This window comes from Lipophrys pholis, assembly GCF_963383615.2.
Source record: "Lipophrys pholis genome assembly, chromosome: 10".
NCBI classification, from domain to species: Eukaryota; Metazoa; Chordata; class Actinopteri; order Blenniiformes; family Blenniidae; genus Lipophrys; species Lipophrys pholis.
In genome coordinates this window covers 21,400,608-21,422,437 of record NC_137640.1, presented here as the reverse complement: position 1 = coordinate 21,422,437, position 21,830 = coordinate 21,400,608, and the positions used below count along the sequence as shown (strand labels likewise).

General features: G+C 40.6%; 2 protein-coding genes across 2 annotated transcripts; both read left to right on the top strand.

Moving 5' to 3' along the window:
• Nucleotides 1-2,321: 2,321 nt before the first annotated feature.
• LOC308116167 (uncharacterized protein) lies at nt 2,322-13,265 on the top strand. Its single transcript, XM_080474189.1, has 5 exons — nt 2,322-2,579; nt 6,252-6,536; nt 9,067-9,633; nt 10,222-10,435; nt 12,562-13,265. The coding sequence occupies exons 2-5, from the start codon at nt 6,263-6,265 to the stop codon at nt 12,818-12,820; spliced, it is 1,314 nt and encodes a 437-aa protein (XP_080330315.1). The 5' UTR covers nt 2,322-2,579; nt 6,252-6,262; the 3' UTR covers nt 12,821-13,265.
• Nucleotides 13,266-15,304: 2,039 nt separating this feature from the next.
• ndufs7 (NADH:ubiquinone oxidoreductase core subunit S7) lies at nt 15,305-21,719 on the top strand. The gene is made up of 8 exons (XM_080474199.1): nt 15,305-15,356; nt 16,462-16,498; nt 17,119-17,190; nt 17,278-17,398; nt 18,015-18,194; nt 18,534-18,580; nt 19,352-19,440; nt 21,249-21,719. The coding sequence occupies exons 1-8, from the start codon at nt 15,341-15,343 to the stop codon at nt 21,344-21,346; spliced, it is 660 nt and encodes a 219-aa protein (XP_080330325.1). The 5' UTR covers nt 15,305-15,340; the 3' UTR covers nt 21,347-21,719.
• Nucleotides 21,720-21,830: the final 111 nt, after the last annotated feature.

The window sequence follows — 21,830 nt, the reverse complement described above, 5'->3', positions numbered from 1 at the left end:
ATATCAATAAAGAAAACCTGTACTTTATTCCTGTTTTAGTTGTTTGGCAGCTGCAACATCCTTCCCATGAAACACTTGAGCCGCGGGGCAGAACCTGCAGAAGTTGATCCCTTGCGAGGAGAGTCTGTCTGCTGCTGTACGACTGCTCACGTTGTGGCTGGTTGTCAATTACATCCTAAAAAGGCAGAGAATTAATAAGAATTAAAATAATATGTTAAATAAAATATTCATGCCGTGTTAAAATTACTGCTAAAACTGTTTAATCCTCAGGGATTTTATTTGGCAGTCTCTTATGCAGACAATGAAGGAATAAAACTGTTTGCCAATGCAATTTGTTTGGAAGTATATTATTAACTATTGAATTGAAAAAAATAAGCCAAGAACCAAAAAGAGGGAGAAGCACTAAACTGTGTTCGGGAGGCCATGAAATAACTTTGTTTATAACTGCTGCATGTGGTGCTTCCTTCTTCCAAAAGGTGTTACTGCTGATTTGATCCCATATCGGGTTTTTTTGTTGTTGTTGGTTTTTTTTGTTCAACAGAACGAATATCAATTGAATTGATTAGCTGGACCACCACTTTTCTATTAAACATCTTCACACTTCTGTATTTTCTTCAAATAGGCCAAATCTGAGAAGTAGTTAATCCCCGTGTGCACTAGTGAACGTTGACATCAGAGAGGCAAGATGCACTGAATGTTTGATTTGATGAAGTTACCACAATAGTTTTAATTCGGTTGAAAAGCTTCTCATAATCAGAAATCGACACCCTGCAGATTTATAAATGGTCAGCATCACAAGTTTGATTCAAAATTAAGTGTATTTGTTCTTCAGCCTTCAGTTTTATTTTGATTACTAAAGTGTTTTTTTGTTTTTCTGCCTGAAACTTGCGTGTGAGGTTAAATGACGGCCCTGATTTGCCCCTGGGTGTGAATGTGCTTGTGTGTCTCTGTTTGCCCTGTGATGGACTTGATGTCCAGGGTGTACTCGGCCCTCGCCCATACTCTGAAGAGGATATAACAGTATCCAGGGTGTATGTATGTTTCAGTGTTTCAACCTTTCATATTTTTTTTGTAGCTGTGAATGAGTGAGTTGGTTATCTTGCTGTAATATCTGCCTGCTGTGTCTCCTCCCCTACAGTTTGCTCAGTTGTCTCCCGACTGGCTTTTTTAGGGGTAAATTCAGAAGCACCTGATAAAAAGGGAGAATCACTTCCACAGACTCCATCTTAAAATGTATTGTCTTCAGCAGTCACTTGGTCTTTCAGCTGAGTCTGCAGCTTCTTTGTTGTTGTAAATATTCTGACAACACAAATGACCCAAACTGGTGCTCTACCTGAATTTTCTCTCTTTTTCGTAATTTCTTTTTTGTGAACAGGAAACAAACAAACTGTAATAATAACCTAACGTTCCACCACTATGTGACTTCCTTCAGTGGGTTTTAACGATAAAACAGATCTTTTCCATTGAGCAATTGGACTTTAATGATAAGAGCATGAACATTAAAACCCTCCAATCCTATAATCCCAAAATCTTTATAAACAATTTGATATATGAGGACAGTAAATACATTCTCAAATGTTAATAGATGAGAAATGTATTCAAGGAGCTCTGGTGCGCTGATGCAGACATATTTCCGCACTCTGTCTAAATCTAAATGGTCAGATGCCAAGATGTTGGCATTCTCATTGAGAACATCTTTTGAAAATAACTTACACTTTATATTTTTGCCCAACAAACTATAATGTCCGATTATTTCACAGAATTTCAGCATTAACCCTTTCTAAGAGTAAAAGTCTGTTAACAAAGTTCAGTGAAAGTTGTAACTTCATTTCAACATGTGCACTTCCCAGATTAAGATCATTTGGCCAATGGATATAGTTTTATATTTAACATGAGATGTAGAAAAGCACAAAGAAGCTTGGAAATGTTTATAGAATTTACAAAATGGAAAAAAAAAAAGTACTGTTCGTCACAAATAACTTGAAGCTCAGTTGTATGCGCAGTACAAACCATAACTATATTGGAAACCGCGAATGATAATTATATAGATAGTTAATTCGAAGTATAAAGTATATGGACCACTCAGAAAGTTAAAAAAAAAAATGTAAACGTACAATGAGAAGCTTCTGAACAGCTGTACACACACTCATCCTGTACGTGGACATTAGATGAACAGCCTACCGAAGTTTAGTTTGAGTGTAAATGTTTACTGTCCTGTTTGGATAAACTTGTGTTTGTAATGAATGTGATTGGTAATGTTGAATTTGGGGGTAAACTGAAAGCAACTGCCTCCTCCTCCTCCTCCTCCTCCTCCCGCTGCTGCTCCTCTGGCTTTATTTGCTCCATATGGTGTTTGACATGGTACCCAAGAAGACGAACGAAAAAAAGAAAAAACTTGTGTGGGCGGAGGAAAAGCCTAGTATTTTGTCCGTCCTGAAATTTGATTCAGAAGTTCAGGATCCTGGAAGACAAAAAGCGAACGGAGGGGGAGGGAAGAAAGGCAGAGAAGGACGGAGGGTTTTATTTTTTAACTGCGAGAGGAGAGAACTCACCGACAGACTCTGCCAACTCTGACCAAAGTAAGTTCATTATATAGAAATCTTCGCAATGCATTAAAACACACAGCTAACCAATTGAATGGAGAGAATGAAAGACACGCTCCAGTTGTAATTCAAAGTTGTCTGCTCGAATTGCTGCTTAATGGAGATTCCTGAATGACTTGTGTGTCTTTTACGCACAGCTTTGTGCGGCCGCGGGCGCGTTTCGGTCTCGCTTGATTTATTTATCAATGAATGTGGCATTTCCTGCTGGTAATGCACTGAACCAGACAGGGAAATACTTTACTTGATCCATGGAGGAGGAATTGTGTGAAGGTTTGTGTTTGAGAGAGTTGCTCAGCAGCGGGGGGAAAGTTATTTTTCAGCGGGGAGTAAAAGCACACTGACCCCCCTACGCGCGCCTTTCCTCATCCATGCCAGCTCCGATAACCACAGAGATTTACTGCCCTCCGACTGAAAAGTCCAGCGGCTCATAATTGCGCTCTATACATGGTAAAGTCCTCATTTGTTTGAAGGAAGATCGCAGCCGCGGAGTTTGTATTGTAGCCGCTGGGCTTCTGCTGGATGCGCGCCAATTACATCCAAAAGAAAATACTCCAAACTCACTCTGCAGATGTTTCAGTGGTGTCAGAAAACTGCGCAGACAGACAGCACGACAAAGAAGCGCTGCTGGTATCACCAGAAAGAAAACGCTTTCATCTAAAATAGTGCGGGTTTGTTTTTTTTTGTTTTTTTGGGTGGGTGGGTGGGGGGGCACTTTTTTAACCGCGCGGTGCGTCAGAGGTGGCACGCGACTTTTGAAAGGTTGCTTTTATTTTTATTCCAACCACCAATCAAAATCTGAATGAAATCGAGAAATTTCTCATATATATATAAACACACATAATAGTTAGAGAATGCATTATGCTGGACGACCCCCAACTGTAATTTATGCATTACTTTTTAATGACTGAAATAGTTTTGCCTCCGAGATCTCTGCCTGCAGCTGTAATAAAACAAGACACGACAATCCATTGATTTATTCCTAAACAGAGAGCATACAATCATACAGAAATGACTTATAATGGGTTCCTTCAGTAAAAAGACTCCAGTCATAGATCCCTTTTCCTCCCTTTTATCCGTTGGAGGGATCGAGTGAATCCTCATCTTTTTAACAATAAGCGCTTCTTAACCAACCAGCTGATCAGACAAAACCCTTCAAATACATGCATCTCGAAATCAAAGTCAAACGCATCTGACATCTTCTAGGAATATAGAATAAAGCAAATGTGTTTAGAGCTGAACTCTCTCATGTGGCAGAGTTCATCTCCTGCTTGATTTTGGTTGAATGGTTTACTTACATAGCTGTGGCTCATTCAGTGTAGAAGGTAGTCCTCCGGTACTAATGGCAGCGGGTTGATCCCTCATGTCGCCATGACCATCAAACTCTCTTGACACTCAACCCCAAGTGTATGAACTAATTGCATCTCAGTCGTCACAGTTACATTTTCAATGAAGCAAAGGGAACACTGTATGTGGGCCTGTTGTGAGGATGTACTGGTTCCAGGGCCTTTCAGTGTGGCGTTTGCACGTTGTCCCTGTGCATGCATGGGTTTTTCTGCATACTCTTTGTCCTAAAAGGGGAAAAAAATGTAGTGACTGCAAGTTACAATAATAAGCGAGTTTGTGTGGTACTTTGTGTCTTTGTGTGGTTACCCTGTAATGGAGCAATTTTTCATGCTTCTTTTTTATGACAGTAATAGTATGAAATATACAAATGTGGCTTGTGAGTAAAATACTTCTGAACTTTAATTTGCAACAACAATGTGTTTAGTCATTCACTTGCAAAGAGCAAAGTTTGTCTTAAATGTGTTCTAATGTGATCAATGTTTGTTAGCTTTTCTCAGCCAAACCCTTTTTACCACTTTCTTGTTAAATACTAGATTAATCCATTTTCTCAAGTCTGCCATCTGAACTACAATAATGAATGCTGTGACCTCCAGAGGACTGCTGAGTATCCTTAAAAGAAAGCTCTCTACTCAGGACCATGGAGTCTGAAATGACTTGTCTCATTTGGTGAATCAGAACTACTGTATTAGTAGAAGCTGGCAAAAACCAAATAGTCTATAAATGCTGAGTCCCACATGAATTAATAACTAATTAATTAATAACATTAAGACTGACTGCAATTTTCCACATTCACTTATATTGCTTGCTGCTTTTTAATTCATAAATTGACACATTTCATTTCAACACACGCAACCGTTTAATAAACTCTCCAAAACAAATGTTGACTGCGTGCGTCTTATTCTTTGCAGTGTTTATGTGAAGCTAAACCATCTCACTGCTTGACAAAGTTGTATTTTTGACTGTAAACCTGCTGGACCTTATTTTATATTGACCAGAATATGTCGGACGTCACAGTTTTATGAATATTAGTAATTCAGATTTAATTCTCATTTGGAAACTCCATAATATCACCACCAAATCATTGTCTGATTATTTTAAAGACCAAACATATTTTAACGCCACATTTTCTACATTTGATTACCAATAGGCAGCTAAATACAGTATTTCAAGGCCATAAATTAAAATGTCTCATAAAGTAATGACCAGTAAGTGGTAAATATTAGTGTACTATACCCTCCATACATTATTAGAATATAAATGCTTCCAGCACAAGTTTTATACTTGCAGCATTGTTTTGATTATTAAAGTTGTGTTTTGCTGGTGAATTTCTGCAGAAGATGTTCTGACTTTACACGACTTCCACGTGTCCCCTCTGGTGGCACAGCAGGTTAAGTCTCTTCTTTGAGTGGGAGACGCCAGCCTGAATCTCGGCTGCGACAGGAAGGGAATCTGGCGTAAGAAAAAAAACGTAGCCAGGCCCGAAGAGCAAGTTGCATTGACTTTGCTTTGGTGACTCTTGTGAATGGGAGCAGCCAAATAGACGATCGTCATCATCATCATCATCATCATCATCATCATCATCATCATCATCATCACCACATGCATACTTATAATGTCTGTTGACTCTGAGAAACAATGTTTTAAACTTTAGACAAACAGCGCGGACCTGCTGAGAAAACATTACCTCTGGGTGGAAGATAAACTCTGACTTCCTGTCAGTGGCGACTATGTCCATAGAATAATAATATTAATTTCCTTTTCTCTCGTGAAAAGCTCATTTCCTCACAAAATGTTGTATGCTCAACGTCGGTCTATGCAAAATGATGATAAGGTTTTGCTTTGTAAGCATTTCCACCCCAGTAATCTGTCATCCTTGTCATTGCAAACAGATTTACAAAAGGACAATGTTGATTTATAAAATGTTTAAGGTTGAAAGAAGCAAATGAGGCCCTTTAAAAAAGATAACAGTGCATTTTGAAGCCTGCAAAATGAAGGATAATGTCAATCCTATTGGATTTTATTGATGAGAAATCCAGATAATTGTTTTGGTTATGAGTCTCATTGGTTTTTCGAAGCTTTAATGACCTAATAACTTCTGTCATGTCACTGTAATATCTTACTGCTCAGAGCAACAATCTCAGAGGTTTGGCGGTAAAGTGAATAGCTGACCCCTTTTACAGAGATTGAACATGAAACACTGTGAGATGCTTGACGAGGCGATTGTCACTGTGCGTGTTCCTTGTTTGGTGATTTTAACTGCCTCAGGTCTGGTATTCGTCTGAAACTCTGCCTGCTTTCCCTCAGTTTCTGTGACTATGAGCACCTCGGGACTTCAGGCCACTAACCGGCAGAATGTGAAGGAGCTCGACAGCATGAAGGAGTCCATCAGCGACATCATCAACCAGCTGCAGGACATCGACCCGGCCAGGCTCTCCTTCTCCCCTTTCCTGGACCTGGACACTCAGATTTCCATGGCTCCGGTGTCAGACAGTCCCGAATCCTCGGTGGAGGAGCTGCACTCGTCCTCCCACTCTGTCTCCGGCTCCCAGCGCTCCCTTGAACCGCCACCAGCGACTGATCAGCAGAGGAGTGAGTTATTGCTGCTGCTTTTCACCATGCGCCTATTGGATTTGAGGGCCGCCCAGAGCAAATTAGCAGAGGCCTGAAGCAGAACTGGAGTTTAGTGCTGGATCCAGAGGGAGTTCAGACAAAGTCATGACCGATCAAAGCAGATCAACAGCGAATAATCAATCGACAGGTTTTCAAAATAGGATTTGATGAGATTTTCTTTTACCTGCAGCAGCTGTGGATGGAATCAACATCAAGGCCATTAGTGTGTACATGTTGTTGGACCCTTTAAATACTTTATACGGCTTTTAGAAGTGGCTTGTGGTGCGGGGAAGACATATAAAAGCAGTATGGGGTTGGAAAAAAACATTGTTTCGGTGGGAATGAAACACCGGCACAAATACTCCCGGTGACTCCTGGTGTTTAATGGCTGTTGTTACAATGGCCTGCAGCTAAAGGGGGTCTGGATATTTTCACATACTGGACCAAATCCTTTTGTTTGCTCAATTTTATTTGTTTGGACAATTTCTGCACAAGCTACCCTGATAGATGCAAAATGTTATTCATCAACATTCTTACTGTTATATTTACATATATAATACTATTTTTAATACAGAAAGATAATTATAATATATAGCTATTAAATATTAGAGAAGGGGTAGGATTTGATAATAAAAATAAAAAAAAACTAACCGACGAGGCAGTAACTGTGTTTCTCTATTTGTTGTTGGCAAATTGTGAATAAGTTTCAGCTATGAGCAGGAGTGGAGGTACGCTCTTAACTCAGGTCAAAGTTCAGGCACTAGAACAAAAATCTGATAAATGTCGAACCACTGATCCCATGCCTGTACTCACTGGAAAACTGTATGAGTTCTGAAATATTCTTAAAGTATAAAAGGAAAACACTGTCCTTTGAGGAATGTGTTTCAGACTGACTCTTCAGACAGTTCTTTTATACAGGAACTGGAAAGGACCTTTATCAAAATGTTGCTTGTTTCAGTTGAATTTAGTTTTAGGGAACGGTCATTTTGGGTCTTTACCTTATTTACTTTGTTCTGAGTGTGAAATGGGAATATTGGTGCTATTAAGGCATAAAGATAGCTTCACTTTTAAAAGTTTGAAATAGATTTGTTTGGGTCGGCTTCGGCCTCCAGCAACCCCAAGTTGGATAAAGTGATATGAAAGATGGATGAATGAACTTTCGGGTGGAATAACTTAATGTAAATCTGTAAAAAATAAAATAAAATCCATGTTCGCATTATTCAAACAAAATTTAAATTAATTCAGTGAAAATGTTTTGGTGCCCTGAATCAACTTCTTTCTCCTACTAGGTGAAAGCACCAGTGAGAGGAAAAAGGGTAAAAAAAAGAAATGTTTATCCATTTTTTTTTTTCTTCTAATTGTAGATTTTGACACATTTTTCAGTGTTGAGACGATCCTAACAAGTTATCCCAAGTATGTGTCTTTGTCAGAAAAATGTGCTATGACTTTTTTAGCAATCATTGCATTTTTTCTTTTTTTTTTCTTTTTTTAACAAAATCCATGAAATAACACACAAAAGCATTTTTGTTTTTGGGAACATGACAGGAAATTTGTCAGATGGTGTTATTTAGGAACAAAAATTAAAACAATGTCACTATGAAGTTGAAATGCCTTTACAAGTTTAAACATGTTATAATCGAAATCTGTGTTCTGCAAACTTAGAGTCTTCATGTGATTTAAGTTATATTAAGTTTTTAGTTCATGCAGTGATGTGTCGTATCGACCCAGAGTGTAATGATTTGTAGCCCACAAGTTTTGAGTCAACATAGAAAAAACACGCGTCAGCGTTTGGGCACTTAATTCCTTGACCAGTCAATGGGATGCACATTTTGGCAGCACAGAGTGAGAACATGCAGCCTCACATTGACTGTCAAACAAGAGAATTTATCTGTTTTTCTCTGGGACACTTCTGCTGCTCAGGGCGGAAAAACTATTTCTCCAAGGTAATAATAGCGACTGAGACTTTAAATTTAGTCTCGATCTTTCTCAGGGAGGCTGGGGGTGATTATAGCCCTCCATCGAGTGGCTATGATCACTGTGGCAACCACTCTGGCATTTATAGCAGCTGACTGGTTTATTGAGGAGCCGCCGTCTTAATCCAACACCAATATACGGAGGCATCTCTATTGCCTCCCATTTTTAGAATGTAATACTTCAGAGAGCAGGACCTGCAATGGCAAACACAGAACATTTCTTCAGAAATGTCTTTGTCTTTGTGCTCAAAAACAACCTCATTAATGTTGTTTACATTTCTCACTTGTCACAAACATGGCAAAAAACCCTCCTCACTAGAAATTCTTCTGATTGTTGATTTGGATCATTTTTATAACCATTAGAGAAACAGTAGACGTGTGAGAGAGCATGCGTAGTGATTTTAAAACACTTGGTCTGTTTAGGGGGTGATGATTGTTTGCTGATGGCTGTCAGTGTCAGTGTCAGTGTCAGTGTCAGTGTCAGTGTCTGTGTCAGGCTGTGGGTCGTGTATTGAAGTGTGCTCTGGTTTGAACAGGCTCTGCTCCCGGCCACCAGCAGCTCAACGTCACCCTTGCCGAGGAGCCTCGAGCGGATCAAACGGAGGAGGGGGAGCTGGATCAAACCCTTTCCAGCCCGATCATCACAACACATAATTTGGACGCCACCACGGAAAACTGCATCGGCTCTCCAACCCCGGCCTCTGAGGGAGACATTCCCAACGGCACAGACACGCCGCGCTGGAGCCCAGAATCCACCAATCTGGACTGTACTGTGGACGAGGGCCGGCCTCTGATAGGCCCACCGCAAGAGAGCGTGGAGCTGGCCGTGTGGAGCTTACAGGGGCAGGGACAGACTTGCATTGCCACAGAGGAGGCTGCGGATCGGGGTCAATGCTGCTGCCTTTGCTGTCAGTGTAAATGCTGTCAGAGTGGCCGAGTGCCCGCTTTCCTCTCAGTGTTGGCCGCTCTTCTGTGCTCGGCTGGGATTTTCTATGCACTCTATTTCTACGTCCCCATCAGACCCCCAGACTGCCCCGACATGAGCAGCCGCATCATTTTCACCCTCTGCTGCTGCGTTGTGGCTGCCATCCCCATCCTGCTCGGTAGGCTTCACACACCTGCACAGTGACGTTCAAAGACAGAGGAATGAGTGCCTCAAATGAAAGATAAAGATTAAGAGCGGATTTGGTTTGTCTGGCTGCCTCGTCCTGGAATGTTTCAGTGTCTCCTGTCCCCTCTAATTTCACATGCTTTCACCCTCAACGCAACAGATGTCTCCCTGGGCCTCTGGAGAGGAGCATAATTTCCTTCTCCTTCACGTAGCTTTAAATGGAAAGTACAATAACAGACTGGCTCCGTCTCTCATCTCCCAGACTGTAGTCTAATTGTTTTAGAACATATTAATCACTTCCCAACCTGGGTGACGAGTAATGAGAATACAGGTGGCAAAAACATCCCAAACAAACTCAGCGCAGACAATGTTCCCAGCTCCTTTTTATCAAGCTGATACCAGTGAGGAATATTTGCATGTGAGCCATTGAGCTGGCAGTTGCTGTATTCAAATGAAGAAATTGTAAAAAAAAAAACAAAGTGTGCTGTCAGACAACCTTGTCTGAAATTGAGAGCTGTTTCTGGAAAGGTGGCCCACATTCAAGATACTAACTGACTTATTGCTGTTTTATCCCTCACAGCGATGCTCTTGGGTGCAACATGCCAGTTCTGCTCTGGCTCCTTCAGCCTGCAGGAGTCGCCTCCAAGAAGATGGGCTGTGCAACAGCTCTTTGTCACAGCCTCCTCACAGCAGCTACTCCTTTACATCCTCAACCTCGTAGTGATGGCTGCTTTACTGCCCCAAGACCAGCTGAAGTTGGTCCCTATACTGGTTGGCATGTTTATCATTGGAAGGTGAGGTTTTAAAGTGAACCAGAGCAAGCTTTTTATTTTTATTTTTTTTAATTAAAAGTGGCCTCGTAAAACCACTCAGAGCTAATGAGATCAAACTGAGCCTGGCCTGGTTTAATTACAGGTCCTTCAGGACCAGAAACACAGATCACACTGATTCACAAGCTGATTTTAGAATGGCACAATGTGATAGAAGTGATAAAAGGGTATCATCCTAAATGTGAAACTTAATCTTAAGAAATGAGAAAAAGAGCTGACTAAAATAACTGATTCAACTTGAATTCACTTTGAAAAAAGTACAGCCTATGAAACATTCTCAAAGACTAAATAAAAAAAGGAGTGTCTGGAAGAACTTTTCCTCCCATTTCTTTCACAGCTTCAATCATTTCTCTGAATTAAAACGATTCACTGGTTATAAGCTTCTTGGACACTGAGTCTTTCTGGCACGGTGGTTACACTCAGAATTCATCTTTTTTCTGTGATCAAGCCTTCCTCTTTTCTCTATTTTGTCAAGAAAAATTTCCATATTTTTAAGTGCTAGGGAGAGGCGTCTGTTCTGTCTGACTCTGTGACGGCCGTGTCACACTGGACGGGTCTTCAGTCCATCATAGAATTGACACTGGGCCTTCTTGCTATAAGTTACAATGCTATCCAATACATCACTCGGATGCCTGTCATTTATCCCCCCAAGAGTAACAATACTTGTTCAAATGTGTATTGAAAGGGAAAAAGACTTCACTTTCAGTTTTCAGAACTTTGCACTGGTCGTCACATTAACACACTAGATCCAACAGAGCTGCCATGCAGAGGTTCTCTTAAAGAGTTAGAAAAGTTACTAGTTATTTGCACTTTGTTACCCCATACTAATGAATATTTGCATTGTTTACCATCTCACTTTACCGCTGCAAACTAATACATATTTTTTTGTTGATAAATTATAGATTAGAGAAGTCAGGGGCTCACCATTATTATTACAGTGCTTCCAGAGGGGGAAATGAATGTTTGTTTCAAATGTCACAGCGATTTATTCAACAATTGATGCGATTTCATCAAAGTCATGTTGGATTCTTCGTCTGGGAATCATAAATTTACATTTTTCTTAAAAAAAAATCAGTCACCTAGACGACAACATATTTTACTTACTAAATGCAAAATGTGACCTGCTGATAGTACTGATCCTCACGAAAACTCAGTAAACTTCATTCACATGCGAAGCTCCCAGTTGTTATTTCAGTCCAAAGCTGCTGACTGACGGACGAAGACTGCTGTCCGCGGAGCCACGCCGCTAACGTGGCTAAAAACGAACTCAACCACTGTCATTACCAAAAGCCAGAGGGAAGCTTTGGCAGCGTATTGGAAGGCCGCGCCGAGCTCAAACTCTGGCAAGAGTAAACATGAATGCAGCTAAAACTCAGTGAGAGCATAAATATTTGGCAGTTTTATAAATGGACAGTCGGGAAAAGGTACACAAGGAAGAGGGACGCTATGTTATTATATGCATGTTATAATTTGTGGTTAGTGTTTCTGACCAAACCCTGAATGTTAAGTTCTCTCAGTATTCATGTGGTGAAAATAATTAACATTCATTTATTCCAAGCGGGCTTTATCAAGATTTTAGATCCGTAATTACAATGATTTTCCATTTGCGGGAAAGACAAGTACTTGAAACAAAGGTGACACTATCACTGTTGAGAAAATATCATGTCATAATAAAACAAAAGAAAAGGAACTCTACTAGGGTTTGAAACAGCTCCTGAAATTTTGTGGCGACGTGTCATGCAGAATTGTGTTATTTTAAAGCTCACAAAGGTCTGCTGTGGTAAAAGGTAATGTAATACAGTGTAATTGTCACTGGAAAAACAAAAAAGAGGTGAGGAAAGAAGCTATAAAACTTTAAATGTAATGAAACGTATGTAGGAATACAGTTTGAAACCATTTTCCATGACAGATTGATTCAAAGCTTCGTCGTGAATCTGAATTTCCTGAAGCTTAACCTTGACCTAACTTAAGTGATGATGATGCTTTAGCTTGAAATCATGATCCATCAGAGAAGCTGTCAATGTTGTTTTATTTAACAGAGTTTTGAACTCCATCTGATTTCCCGTTGTTTTCATTTTGATCCTCCACAGGCTTGTTTACTGGGCCAGCTTAAACACGTGCAGTTCTTGGCGAGGCTTTGGCTCCGGTCTGACCGTCGTCCCGCTCCTGGCCATGGTGGCCCTCAATCTATTCCTCATGTACATGCGCAATCTTCAAGAGCCACTGCTTTTTGGCTCTCAAGATGTCCTCTATAATCAGGTCACCCCCTCTTCCTGGTCCGCGGACGCATCACAGAGGCCGAGTGACAAACCAGACATCCTACCCACAGACATCCTGGACACTCAGTGAGGAGGCGAGCTGCTCTTTCTTCTCGAAGAGGAGAAGAACTTTCCAAAAATAGGCCATTCCTGTGGTTGGCAGTTCAGCACGGCTATACACACTCCGCCACCAAAATGTCTAGCTCTGTGACGGCTTCACTTGTGTCTCTGCTCCTCCTATGTCAAAGCCTTTTTTTATGTGGATTCATGCTTATTATCTGCAATGCAAAAGCTCTGCCTGCCAGTGGCCGAGGGCACGTTTGAACAATGCTGTACTCATAAAACATTTGTCCTTTTAAGCTATTCCAGTGCCTGTATTTAAAGTTTTGGACTCTTAAGTACTTAAAAACTCGGCTATATATAAAGCTGAATTTCGTATGACCTTAAAACACAAGCAAAGCAGCTACAATCATGAAACTTTATTATTATTTCAAAAGTTTGTACATGATGATGAAGGCAGAATAAAATCCAGTTGTAAAAAAAAAAAGAAGAAAGAAATGAAACTTCTTTCCATTGCTGGTTTTCCACTGGCCTCTTGCATTCTGTTTTGCTCCAGCTATTCCTGGAGAAGCAGCACTGTCATTATGTGATAACATGCTCTCTCATTCTCTCCACCCTGTGTCCTTGATGCCGCTGATGAACTTTCTCGGTTTGTGACCAGAACATAATACGATGAGCAGCTCCCCAGATGGTTCACATGTGTTGATGACGGTAAGCAGCAGGTCAGCGTAAACATATGTTTCATATTATCACAGTCTACTTCAACTTTTCAAATTAACTGAACAACCCCACATTTTCATTTTAACACCAGTATAGAGTGATTGAGACTCAGGGTACAGAAAATGTTTCCAAGATAAGAATATAGAGCAGGGTACTTAATCGTAACCTTTTACTGATAGAGAATTGACAGGTTATAAAATTTGTACAAAGCAAAGTTTTAAAAAAGAGAGGATAACTTTTAATAATTTTCATTCTGAGTTTGATGTGTACGAACCACTAAACCTGCTCCTTCTGACAACACAGTTCCAAGTGCAACTCGGCTGGTAGAACCAAACTGTTGCCACAGACTAGAAAGAGAAACCTTTACTGCAGTTGCACGAGGGATATCTCGCAGAGTGAAGACACAAATTTGTGCTTTAGAAAGGCCTTTAATACTCTCTTATGGATTAATTTTAATCCAAATGAACACATATTGAAGAGTATCAGCAACCTCATTATTGCATTCACTGCTTCTTCTGAAGTGAAACTTCGGCTAGGTTACTGTATGATGTTGCCTGACAGAAAGAAAACCAAAAGATCTGAATCTTTTAAAAGTGGCTGTTGTTGCAGAGTTTACAAACACATATGTCTTATATTAATGAAGAATAATCGAAGAGTCGGACTGTTGATAAATTGATCATTGAAACAAAGATATTAACTGTTAAAGCTTTAGCAGTCTGACATTTTAATAGTGAAATATTTGTATTTACTATTTTTATGTCTATAACTGAAGTCCGAAATTACTACTATAGCACAAAGGTTTCAATTTTTTTGTCCCAACACAGTGTAAGAAATACAAATATTTCAACACTAATAAATATTAGAAGGATATATCATATTTATTCATATGGCATCCTTACACAAAGTACAAAGTAATACACAATGTGACAACCTAAATGTCTCACATAAAATAAGTAAACAGCCAAACAGGACTAAAGGGAACAAATTCTTTACGAGCCAATATTAAAACAGCCAGCTGAAATAAAGCAGAAAATAATCAATCAGAAGCAAGCATATGAAAACTGTTTCTTGACAATGACAAAGGGATATGCTTCTCTTAAATGAACTTGCAGTTTGCTCTAAGTCACCAGAGCATAACAACAAAATGGTGCTTCACCTTAATTCTTTGCATTTATTCTTTGGTCTGTTGAGCAGACCACCTCCACAGGACCTGGGACATACTCAGACAGCTGTGAGGTGCAAGATCATGTGATGCTTTAAAACCAATCAACTAAATTTGAAATCAGTCCTAAAAAAGAAAGAAACTGTAGGCAAACAGTGAAGGGATGCTAAAACTGGATATTTCTATATGTTTGGGATTATCTTGCTGCAGCATTTTGTGGTAGTTACATTCCGTCAAGTGACTTTTTAGAAACAAAGTAAACTGCAATAAACCAGACAGAGAACATTTGCGTTTTCTTCACAGTCAGCGCTGTTGATATTTCTACATAGAATAAGATTAATATTTCAGGTGTCAACGGGAAACTGGACAGTAAAACTGTCGGATTGACGGATTAACAGTCTAATGGGAATAAAACTTTCTAAAGTAATCTATGACATAACGTGCGAGCTTCCCCATTAAAACACAAAGTGGTTTGAAAACTAAAAGAAACTTATAGAACTCAAACTCATTTGTAGACGCTTTAATGCTGATACTGGTATTTTACGTGTGCTTTTTTTTTAACATGTGATATTTTATTTTGAGCATGTTTTACGCGGTGACGGTGACGCAGCGCCCTCAGCAGCTCGTGCTCCGACACCGCGCAGTGTGACGTCACACACACACTTAAAGATGGCGGCGTTGGTGGGTGAGTGATGTTTTGGTCAAATTTACACGCTTTTTTAAAATAAACGTTGCCACTGTTGTCACGCTCGAGTTACTCGGGGTGCAGGCAGAAACGAGCGCACTAAAGTGCGCCGCTCAGGGGAGAGATTGCGCTCGCGGCGGGTTTTGTAACTTTCAGTGAGTGCGCGCACTGACCTTGCTGGCTACGTCTGTGTTAGCATAGTGGCTAACGAGGTTAGCTAACGCGACAGCCGACTGTCAAAACACGACCTGACATTATCTTAATAAACTCCATCAAAATACAGGAGCGTTGAGCTGCATCCGGTGTCTTGTCTTGGGATGTGATTGTGAGCGTTTGGTGCAGTTTAACAGTCAGATGTGTCCTTATTTCCAGTGCGTGTCATTGCTTTGTGATTATCAAACCCAACTCACCGCAGTAAATACTTTTGGACAACATAAGACATTACCTCGCCATTCCTCACTGGTAGTTAAAGAATATTAATGACTTCTTCCTCACATCGCCTCCTAAAACAACGTGGAAGTGAGCTCAGTGTGGTCGTTCACTTTATAAACATTTGAAATGAGCTGGTTAGCAGTTTGGTAATGTTGCCTGTGTTAACGGGAGGTTTGTGAAAGGTTTGTATCGCGATCATTCAGGAGGAAACATTGATCATGAGTGCATTTGGCACTGCAACAAGCGTCAAGAAAAAGGCAAACATATTCGGAAAAGTCCAGCTTGAATTCATTCATGTAATATTATAACAGTTGTTATGCAATTTTCTAGATGAAATAGTTACTGAAGTAATCATTACCGCTGTACTTGTAATTCATGCACGCTATTATGAATTTTTGGTTTTTTTTCTTTTTTTTTTCCCTTTTTTTTTTTTTTCTCTTCTTTTCGCCCTTGTCCTGTTCGGCAGCTTGGGCCAACAATATGATGTGATTGAGAGCCTTCGGAGTCAGAACAGATTTTGGTCTTGCAACAGGGAGAGACCTGGAGTCTCCTCCTGTTGCCTTCTCCGTCAGAAGATGGCATGGCTGCCGTACACGACCGGGGGGGGGGGGGGGGGGGGGGGGGGGGGTCGTGTACGCTATTATGAATTAAATCTGTATTATTTGTTTTGCAGCTCCTCGTCTGGCCCTGTTTGGCTCTTTGTCAACAAGGTATGAATCCTGGTGTCAGGAGTAATAATAAACATGCCTCCTCCTCCAGAAACTGAAGTAAACTACACTTTACATGGACGGCTTATTATACGTATTCAATACCATTTTTTTTCTTTACAAATCTTTAAAACTCAAGGAGAGAGCAAAAGCAGAATTATTCCAAACCTGCTCAGTTAAAAAATAAATGTTTTATATTTTTCCAGCCGGGCTATTTTCCACTCAAAGACATGACACGACCAAACTAACTGTACTCACTATAGGCTGACACCTTAACACTTGGTTTGATTTCATGCCAGCTGGAGCTTTTAGCTTTCCTAGTGTCAACAGGAACAGAAGTAAATCCCCTAAAAGGTCGTCAAGTTTTGGAGGCTCAGACAAAATCAGAATCATCTGCCCTTCACTCAACCAAAATAATAAAGTCATTCATCATGACAACACAGTACTGCAACGTTATGTTGCTCTGGAATTGTTTTTGTGTCATTTGTTGCTATTTCTCCATTATACGGATAAATGTAGTATTTTTAAATTGATTTTAAAAGTTTGTTTGGAAAAAAAGATGTTTTCCTTCTGTCTTCTTTTTCTTAAATTTCTTTCTGTCTCACCTGCTGTCCATTCAACAGACCCATTTCCTTTTTTGCCATTCAACATAAAAGTCTGCACAGCAGCACGAGAAGTGAGAACGTCAGCACGAGGTAGGTTTTTCAAGAAGCATGATGTTGTAAACATCGACTAAAACACCCGGCAAATGTTACAGCTCTGCTCACTCCTCGTGTTTTCAGTGTGGTGCCGGTCAGAGAGAAAAGCACAGCGGTGGCCGCAGCCAAACCAGCGGCTGTGGCCAGCAGCAAGGGGGAGTATGTCATCACCAAACTGGATGACCTGATTAATTGGGCCCGCAGGGTGAGTTGTTGAGAGACTGTTGTTCTTTTCAGATTTGTGACGTACAATTGTGAAAGTGTAATTTCTAACAGAGAACGAGGTCTTGGAGATTAAACATGCTCGGAGTAAAACACAGTTGTTTGTCCGCCTTTGTTTTGACTCCAGTAGAGATGTGGCAGTTTGTTGATGAAGCCATTATTTAATCTAAAATTTTCATATTTCATCTTTTGTTTTGTTAAGCTTTTTTGGGAGAAGGGCTAAACTACTCATAGTACAGCTTCTTTTTTTCTTTTTTTTTTTTACTTGAGTACTTTGTAGGTCAAAAATAATCCTCCACCATGGTATCAGAGTGTCTCTAGATTGTGTGGCGTTGATGTTTTGGGGTTTTGTAAAATGTAGTTGACATATTTCCCTGTATTGAGTACAGAACACTTAATATTTATTAGTCACATCCCGAGTCGACACTGTGACTGATGTAATGATGCATTGAATCGTCTTTCCTACTTATGTAGCTCTTCTTATACTTGCACTCCAAATAACCACAAAGAAATCAAAGCTGCATCCCAAATAAAAGATTGTCTGGAAAAGAAAAATGCTCATCATCATATTCAAGTCATTTTGTCTGCTTCCTCCTCAGAGCTCTCTGTGGCCGATGACCTTTGGCCTGGCGTGCTGCGCCGTGGAGATGATGCACATGGCGGCTCCGCGTTACGACATGGACCGCTTTGGCGTTGTGTTCAGAGCGAGTCCTCGGCAGGCTGATGTCATGATTGTGGCGGGAACACTGACCAACAAGATGGCTCCGGCTCTGCGGAAGGTGAGCGGCGAGACGGCGCTCGAGCGAAGAAGTGTTCGCAGTAACGTTCTAGTGCAGTTCAAGTGATGACACTTTCGGGGTGCGGCTCATTGTCTGAACTGAAGGGAAATGTGTTTTTGTGCACAGCTTGTAGCAACAATGTATGTTGTTTGTCTGAAGTTTGAGTTTGTGTGAGGGCAGCACTGAGAACAGTATAGCTGTGCAAACCAGCGCTGGATTATGACCAGCCTGTCGATGGATTTGTAGATTGGCACCACGCCGTTCTCCAGCTGAATCCACAGATTAGCTCCTCGTCTGACGTTATATAACCGTGACTGCACTGCTTCTTCTAACCAACAGGTGTACGACCAGATGCCTGAGCCCAGATATGTCATTTCCATGGGAAGGTAGGTTGCCACCTGACCAGAATTAACTCTCAGCTTTCTGTCCCAGCCTTTCACGTCCTGATCAAACCTTTCATCTCAGCCTTATACACCCCATGAACTAATGGCTGTTGGCATATTGTAATTGTCAACTTGGTTGTTATTTAGAGTATGTTGAAATCAAACTGGTTTCTTTTTGCTCCTCCATGACCTGGACTTGAGGATTTTGAATAACGCTGCAACAATACATATGTGTTGTGCAGTTATCACCCTCCTCTGCCACTTTGAGGCACATCCTTTATAAGCACCGATTAAAGCAATAAATTTGGATAATCCCTTGAAATGTTTACTAAAAATGTCAGTCCACTTTGATGCGTTTTTTCCCGAAAATTCTAAACCTACAATAATCACTCATCACTTTGGTGTCTGTTTCTTCTTGTGTTTAATCATCTGATATTTTGATGCTCACGCTGAAACACCTAATTCCAAACTGCAAGCCTGATTATCTTAAATTATGGGTGACATTTAGATCATTATAAATAAAACATTTTCACAGAAGATGTGCTGCTTAGTTTTTCCAATATTGATGCTTTTTTCCTCATTATGAATTTTGATAAACATCGACTCTAAATGTCACTGTCACGCGTGACACCGCATTAGAGAGGCTGACTCGCCGTTCAATCAACAATGAGATTTTTTTTTTTTAGAATTGTTTTTGTTTTTTCCTCTTCCATTGTTTAAAGAATGATCCAAAGTGTCCCTTGAAGTAAACGTGTCCTCTTGACTTTCTTCCAGCTGTGCTAACGGAGGAGGCTACTACCACTACTCCTACGCTGTTGTCAGAGGCTGTGACCGAATTGTCCCAGTGGACATTTATGTTCCAGGTAAGCATAGCGAGCACCCTCGGTACATTATTAACAATGTTCACTTATTATTTTTAAAGGACTGGAGCAAGTCATGTTAATGCTTCGCACCTTATAGCCACAAGTATATGGACAGTTTGGATTCTGTTATGGCAGTTTAGTGAAAATGTTGTCAGCTCCCGGCTTTGTGGACTCGGGTTTGTGGAGAGACTTTCTTCTGTTGGAGCATCGTGGTACATTGCGCACAAAGCCAAGTCCATAAAGAAGCTATTCTGAATGGATTGACCTTGTTTGACATGTGTTCCTACTTTGTTCTTGTACGTCGGTGACCCTGTATGTTTATATGTCTCGGACAACGGATGGAAACCAGCCTTGTGCTAAATCCAGCTTATTTACCGCAACTTTGTGAAAACTCAGAAGACTGTTAGGACATTCATTTGCATTGTTCCGTCCAAATAAATAAACAAATAAGATAAATGAAACAGGTTTTATAGTGGAACTCACCAGAACTCTGGTCCAGAAATGCAGCCAACAATCAGTCACCATATTTATTTCAGAATGCCAGTAAAATTGTATTTGTTGTTCAATTTGGACTACAAAACTTTTTTTCACTATCCGAGTCCTGTTACTGAAAAGAAAGGTGAAAAGTTTTATTTTCTAGTTTGAAGTCTTTTGACCCTCAATGCTTAAGAGCATTTGTCGTTTGTATCGTTATACATTTTGTATGTGTAAAGCCACTATTTTAGCACAGTATGCTTTGAAATCCAACAAGCCACCTTTAAGCCATCAAACTTGTCTTTTTTTCTAATTTTGTCTTAAAATTTAAAATGTGTCTGCAGAGGACCTGTGTTTCATTTTCAGCTAAATTCATGACCATGTGAGTGGATGTGCGTTGAACTCCGGTGGTCGAGTATTAAAACTGATGTTCCAGTCAACGACATATTGACTGCTATGAGTGGTGGAAGAGCAATCTTCCTTATGTTTTCTAAAGGTTACACTTACTCTTGTGGTCACCAATCCTTCACGCAGAGGGACGCCGCTCATAAGATTTCCCACAGTCCAAAGGAATGCAGACAATTTAGAGAGTTTATGTCCAAACCTTTCCAATCTTTTCCAACTGGGATCAAAGTTTCTTACCACAATGGAGGGATATTCGCAGACAGATAGCGCTACCTAAATGCCCAGGAGCTGAGTGACCCCATGAATCTTTTCCGAACGTTTTCAGAGTGGCTTCTGAGCAGAATAAAACTGTATGGCTCCCTGACTGGAGACCCACACTAAACACCATCACCACTATATATAGCATAGGTGCTGCAGTCGCCGGTGTTCAAAAATGGAGGCGGAGCCGCTAAATGAGCTGCTCACCAGATCAATAAATCAAAACAACAAATACATCATGATCCTTCAAATTAAATCTAGGAATTCAATAATAACCCAAAACATTTATAATATTGTTAAATTGAAGCATTTGGCTCCAACAAGTTGTAGTCATAGTATCCTGATGTCTGGGTTTGCAGGTCGGGCTCATGATTAGGAAAACACTAGCATAAGTCCTGGGAGTCACTACACAAGTCCTTTGCAATTATGTCATCAGCAGACGTGGCTGCGATGTTGCAGTAGTGCATGGAAAAGGCTCTGATCATACATAAGAGCAGGTAGTTCACTTTGATGATAACATTCAAGGCAGCCATAGTAATTACCTGTACGTCTCTGGGTGGGTCCGTGTGCGTGTTGTGAGCAGTGATGCATATGAATAAATCACCAGTGTCTCTGGTGTAGCGTTTCTGATCTGAGTATTGGATGTCCTGTGTTTGTCGCCCTGTCCTCAGGATGTCCTCCGACTGCTGAAGCGCTCCTCTACGGGACTTTACAGCTGCAGAAGAAAATCAAGCGAGAGAAGAAGCTGAAGATCTGGTACAGGAAATGAATGTGTGTGTGTATTCGTGTGTATCTGCTATGTAAATGATGTTTCTCTTGGAGTGCTGCTCCTCGTCCATGTAGAGCTGCAGGATTTACCTTCATTGTATAATTCACTCACTGGTGTTTCTGTTCACCCAGAGGCTGAGTGGTGGGTTTCTGCCTCAGCTTTAGATCGGTCTCACCTTTCTCCTCTGTGAAACAGGAGGAACGTTTGTTGCTCATGCCAGACTTTGAACAGTTTGAATGAATCTGGAGTAGCCCCATACATTATAGTTCTCCTTTAGAATCAAAAGTTTGGTCACTTGTAAACAGAGGGTTGAGTTGCAAAATACTTTGGTTAATGTTATTTTCAATAAACTGCGCTTGCATGAAATCCATCACTGTGACGTTCCTTTGTGGGGTTTTTTTTTTTCTACCTGTGGCGTCCTTCACAGTGGAGTTAAAGCCACCAGGTGGCTCCTGTGATCACCCCTCTGACCGTCACTGCTCTC